The following is a 6,242-nucleotide window of genomic DNA, read 5'->3' as shown; positions in this document are numbered from 1 at the left end:
GTTGTCTATGTATGGAGTTGATCTTCATAAAGCAAAGGTAATGATAAATTTGGCCTTTATTAATATGCATGTATATACATTATGTGACACAGGTTACTCTAGCCCAGGCAACAAGAGTGAGACTCTGTCTCAAGAAACAAATAAAAAAACAACTACTGGAGTAGGGCACTGGAAACTTGAGCTTTAATCCTAGTTCAACCTAATACAACCTAACAGAATGAATACTTAAGGCAAGTTTCTTGATTCTTATATTCAGCTATTAAAATAGCTGGAGAGGATGGTGCCCGTAGCTCAGTGGGTAGGATGTCAGCCACATACCCCGAGGCTTGCAGGTTTGAATCTGGCCTGGGCCAACTAAAATAACAATGACAACTGGAAAAATAGTTGGGTGTTGTGGCAGGTGCCTGGGAGGCTGAGGCAAGAGTATTGCTTAAGCCCAAGAGTTTGATGTTGCTGTGATCTGTGATGCCACAGCACACTACCCAGGGCAACAGCTTGAGACTCTGTCTCAAAAAAGAAAAGCAAAACAAACAAACGAAAAAAGAGTGGCGCCTGTGGTTCAGTGAAGGGCGCCAGCCCCATATACCGAGGGTGGTGGGTTCAAACCTGGCCCCAGCCAAACTGCAACCAAAAAAAATAGCTGGGCATTGTGGTAGGCACCGATAGTCCCAGCTACTCAGGAGGCTGAGGCAAAAGAATCACCTAAGCCCAAGAGCTGGAGATTGCTGTGAGCTGTGACACCACAGCACTCTACTGAGGGTGACAAAGTGAGACTCTGTCTCCAAAAAAAAAAATAGGTAGAGAGGTTGAGGAAGTTGTGAGTGAAAGGGTTCTCAAGGGGATGATGTGAGACTCATTCAGAAGAGTGTAACTAGGATGCATGATGAGGAGACTCAAAACCTGTTTCCAATGAAAAGCAATTAAAGGAATGGGATACTTAGCATTAAAAAAAAAAAAAAAAAAAAGAGAAAGGGCTCAGCGCCTGTGGCTCAAGTGGCTAAGGTGTCGGCCACATACACCTGAGCTGATGGGTTCAAATCCAGCCCGGGCCCGCCAAACAACAGTGATGGCTGCAACCAAAAAATAGTTGGGCATTGTTACAGGCACCTGTGGTCCCAGCTACTTGAGAGGCGGAGGCAGGAGAATCGCTTGAGCCATTCGCTCCAACCTAGGAGTTGGAGGTTGTTGTGAGCTGTGATGCCATATCACTCTACCCAGGGTGATAGCTTGAGGCTCTGTCTCAAAAAAAAAAAGAGAAAGTTTGGGGAAGATGTAATATCTGTCTTTGTGTGTTTAAAGGAGTGGTATGTGAAGTAGAGATTTTACTGTGGCTCTAAGATAATAAACCTAGAGATAGTAAAATAGAAGCTATAAGGACATATACTGTTAGCTCAACTTGATAAATTTTTTAACAGAGCTATTCAAAGATGGGTTGGTCTACCTCAGTAGGTAGTGAACTCCCTATTGCTAGAAGTATTCCAGAATAGGCAGAACAGTCACTTCATAGGAATTTAGAAAAGGACATTTAAGCATCTGGTGTGTGATTGGACTAACGTGACCTTTCAGGGTTCTCTCAACCTGAGTATCTGATAGTCTTTTCCTTATTTAAATTCTCTTAATTTTAATAAAATTCCATTGCAATTTTTCTTAAGATGTTGCTCTGGATTGTTTTGGGCTGAGTACTATAATTTCTATGAATCTCTAAAGTAGAAGGTAGTAAGATCAGTACATAAGATTAGATGTATTTCTAGAACTGAAATTGTTAGGTTTTACTTTTCTTTTTTTTAAGACAGAGTCTCACTTTGTTGCTGGTAAAGTGCCATGGCTTCACAGCTCACAGCGACCTCAAACTCTTGGGCTTAAGTGATTCTCTTACCTCAGCTTCCCAAATACCTGGCTATTTTTAGAGACGGAGTCTCACTCTGGCCCAGGCTGGTCTCGAACCTGTGAGCTCAAGCAGGTGTTAGTTCAAGAATGCAGGAATCAGACAGCATGTTCCTTTTCCAAATGTTGTAAAGCAAATTGTTTCTCCAAAGTATGTCACTAAGAGAGAAAGAGATAAGTATAGGCTTTAAAAATTTAAGAGCGCATCTTCTGGGAAATTCTCAATTACATAGTCACTGAATTGGAACTGTATATAATTTCTGCTTCTCTGTTACGTTTGTACATAACACATGTAGTCACTAATATGTTTCTCTATACTCATTTTTGGAAAAAAAAAATAGTCAAGAAGCACTTAACTCTGAATTTTGATTCCTTAGCTAAACTAATCTTCATTTAGAGAGATTAACTTAAACAAAATTTATTTTTCTTGTTTTACAAACATAGATGATTAATATTATATATTTAGTTTTTAAAAAATGTCTTTAGTAGGCTAGGCACTGTGGCTCATGCCTATAATCCTCACACTTAGGGAGGCTAAGGTAGGTGGATTGCCTGAGCATAGGAGTTTGAGACCAGCCTAAGCAAGAGTGAGACCCCATCTTTACTAAAAATAGAAAAATTAGCTAGGCTTCTATATTCCCAGCTATGCAGGAGGCTGAGACATGGCAATCGCCTGAGCCCAGGAATTTGAGGTTGCTCTGAGCAAGGCTGATGCTACAGCACTCTAGCCAGGGTACAGAGTGAGACTATGTCTCCAAAAACAAAACAAAACAAAAAATTTCTTTACTAAAGAGGCATGTAAATAGGACTTCATTTTACCTTAATATTCCTTCTTGGCTTAGGTATCATATTTTTAATTTAATATACTTAATGTCAATTATTTATTAGAACCTGAAATTTCCTTATACTGAGTTCATACAAAAATAGTCAACTCCTATACTTAACATGATTCCTGGAGAGATTGCCACTTTATCATAAAAAAGGAATTATAATTGTGGGTGTATATTTGGTAATAAACATAGCTCTAAACCCTGGCCTTTTAGAAAGTCATAACTGCTGATTTTTTTTCTTTTTTTCTCAGACAGAGTTTCACTCTGTCACGCTGGTTAGAGGGCTGTGGCATTATCATGGCTCACAGCAACCTCAAATTCTTGGGCTCAAGCAATTCTCTTGCCTCAGCCTCCCAAGTAGCTGGAGACTACAGGTGCTCACTATGATGCCTAGCTAGTCATTTTTTTTTTTTCTATTTTCTATTTTTAGTAGAGACATGGTCTCTCTTTTACTCAGGCTGGTCTTAAATTCCTGAGCTCCAGCAATCCACCTGCCTAGGCCTTCCAAAGTGCTAGGATTACAGGCATGAGCCACCATGCCCAGCCATGCCTGCTGATTTAAACGAAATAAAGTTAGATGGATTATGATTATTAGGCTAAGCTTTATTTTTTATTGTATGCTTTGTAAATGTTTTTGTTTGTTCATATCTTCAGATTATGCCATAGTAGTCAACAGAATGTTGAGCACTTTGCTCAAGCCTGAACATGCTAAACACTTTTCTTTTTTAGGACTTGGAGGGGGTGGATATCATCCTTGGTGTCTGCTCTAGTGGCCTTCTGGTTTACAAAGATAAGCTGAGAATTAACCGCTTTCCTTGGCCTAAAGTACTGAAGATTTCTTACAAACGTAGCAGTTTTTTCATCAAGATTCGGCCTGGAGAGGTACAGAATTCATGCTTTTTTCCTCCCAAACCAGACATAAACCATGTCTAAAACATCTCTTCATTCCTTTCCTTTGTTATAACATGTAAGAGATCTCACTATAGCTACCTATTCGGAGGCTGATGACTTTGTTTTCTAAATTGCTATTTCTTCACTTTTTTACTACAGGTCTTCTGAACATTACTCTTCCTATTAGTAAATATACCATGGCCAAAAGCGAAACCTGGATTGATAAACTTGTTTCTTGTTTATTCCAGCCAAGAACTTGATGGACACTTATTTTTAAATTGGGTAGCAGGAGATTTGGGGGGGTTAAGTTACTCATGTTTTATGCCACCAGAGCTCATAAAATTTATATGTATGCTTAGCTCTAGATTTTTAATAGAGTTGGATGTTCAACTTTGTGCCAGTTAACTCAGTTAGTTGGTGGTAAAGTTTTAGGATGTACTAATACTGGCCAAATTTAACTTTTATATTGAATAACCATTAAGGTCACAGCAGAAAATTAAGTAGGAATTAAATTTCCAAAAAAAAATGTTTTCACTCCTTCATTGCCACTTACCTTCTCCATCACAGGTATTTGAACATCAAATGAGATGTCAACTCGAAAAGCTCTAAACAAGAAAGGACCATGCTAATGTTATTTGCTTGTGTGTGTGTATATATCACCATCTACTGGTGAAAAATGGCTCATTATTCCAGCCTGAAAATCCTGGATGTGCAGCTTTAAAAACCTTGGACAGGAATTATCATTGCCATGTTTATTTTATACCATAATTACTTATCTGTGCCTAGCTCAGAGAGATCAAAGTTTTCCCTCAAATTTCAAATCCATGAGTTATTCAGTCAACAATTTTTTTTTGAGACAGAGTCTCACTCTGTTGCCATAGTTAGAGTGCCATGGCATCATAGCTCACAGCAACTTCAAATTCCTGGGCTCACACAATCCTTTGGCCTCAGCCTCCTGAGTAGCTGGGACTACAGGCAGCCACCACAACACCCAGATAATTTTTCTATTTTTAGTAGAGAAGGGATCTTACTCTTGCTCAGACTGGCCTCAAACTCCTGAGCTCAGACAGTCCACCTACCTTGGCCTCCCAGAGTATTAAGATTCCAGGTGTCAGCCACTGCGCCTGGCCTCAGTCAACAAATATTTATTGAGTGCTTTCCTTGTGCCAGGCACTACTCTAGAGGCGAAAAATATAACAATGAATTAGAGTTGCATTCCACAACAACCTTAAATTTTAATGTAGGAAGGCAGGGGAGGAGAAAACACACACACACACACACATACACAAATAGTAATAAATATGACAATGAGAAGTCCTTAGTATCAACTATATACCATAGACTAAAAATGCAGAATTCTTATTTAAGAAAGCAGTCAGGATTTTGAGAAGTGGAATATTATGATTACAGCAGATGATTTAGAAGTTGCATAGTATAATGGAGTGAGTGAAATTCTGGTTCTGCCACTTCATAGCTGTGAGACTGAACAAACAACTTCTCTGATCTCAGATTAGTTTCTTCGTGTGTAAAAATACAGTTGATACTATTTAATCATAGTGTTATTGGCAATAATGGTCACTCAAAATAAATGCCAATTTCCTTCCTATCGTATAAAGTATGTTTGAAGGCAGGGTGAGCGCGAGGGGCTGGAGGAGACGCTCCGCCAGCTGCAGGCGCGCTATGAAGAGGAGGTGCTGAGCCGCGAGGACGCCGAGGGCCGGCTGATGGAGGCGCGCAAAGGCGCAGACGAGGCGGCGCTGGCCCGCGCCGAGCTGGAGAAGCGCATCGACAGCCTCATGGACGAGATCGCTTTTCTGAAAAAAGTGCACGAGGAGGAGATCGCCGAGCTGCAGGCCCAGATCCAGTACGCTCAGATCTCGGTGGAGATGGACGTGTCCACCAAGCCCGACCTCTCCGCTGCGCTCAAGGACATCCGCGCGCAGTACGAGAAGCTGGCCGCCAAGAATATGCAGAACGCCGAGGAGTGGTTCAAGAGCCGCTTCACGGTGCTGACCGAGAGCGCCGCCAAGAACACCGATGCCGTGCGCGCCGCCAAGGACGAGGTGTCCGAGAGCCGCCGCCTGCTCAAGGCCAAGACCCTGGAGATCGAGGCTTGCCGGGGCATGAACGAAGCGCTGGAGAAGCAGCTGCAGGAGCTGGAGGACAAGCAAAATGCCGACATCAGTGCTATGCAGGACACAATCAACAAATTAGAAAATGAATTGAGAACCACGAAGAGTGAAATGGCAAGATACCTGAAAGAATACCAAGACCTCCTCAATGTGAAGATGGCTTTGGACATTGAGATCGCAGCTTACAGGAAACTCCTGGAAGGCGAGGAGACCCGGCTCAGTTTCACCAGTGTGGGCAGCATCACCAGCGGCTACTCCCAGAGCTCCCAGGTCTTTGGCCGATCTGCCTATGGTGGTTTACAGACCAGCTCCTACTTGATGTCTGCCCGCTCCTTCCCATCCTACTACACCAGCCACGTCCAGGAGGAGCAGATCGAGGTGGAGGAGACCATCGAGGCTGCTAAAGCGGAGGAAGCCAAGGATGAACCCCCCTCTGAAGGAGAAGCTGAAGAGGAGGAGAAGGAAGAGGCCGGAGAGGAAGAGGGGGCCGAGGAGGAGGAAGAAG

At 42.3% G+C, this 6,242-nt stretch overlaps 2 protein-coding genes across 11 annotated transcripts in view; both read left to right on the top strand.

Moving 5' to 3' along the window:
- EPB41 (erythrocyte membrane protein band 4.1) overlaps positions 1-6,242 on the top strand; it is a 226,289-nt gene that overhangs the window by 144,021 nt on the left and 76,026 nt on the right. For all 10 annotated transcript variants that reach the window (XM_023507451.1, XM_023507453.1, XM_023507446.1 and 7 more), the window contains exon 9: positions 3,444-3,596. In XM_023507451.1, the coding sequence (XP_023363219.1) occupies positions 3,444-3,596 (153 nt within the window). The remainder of the gene's footprint in view (positions 1-3,443; positions 3,597-6,242) is intronic.
- LOC105888088 (neurofilament light polypeptide-like) lies at positions 4,794-6,241 on the top strand (the record flags this gene model as incomplete). The annotated part of the gene is made up of 1 exon (XM_012811994.2): positions 4,794-6,241. A coding segment is annotated over exon 1 (912 nt), but the record flags the coding sequence as incomplete, so codon positions are not given.

Source organism: Otolemur garnettii, unplaced genomic scaffold, assembly GCF_000181295.1.
Source record: "Otolemur garnettii isolate 467f Iridium unplaced genomic scaffold, OtoGar3 scaffold00184, whole genome shotgun sequence".
NCBI lineage: Eukaryota > Metazoa > Chordata > Mammalia > Primates > Galagidae > Otolemur > Otolemur garnettii.
The sequence above is the reverse complement of the archived record's forward strand: the minus strand, read 5'-3'. Positions and strand labels throughout refer to the sequence as shown.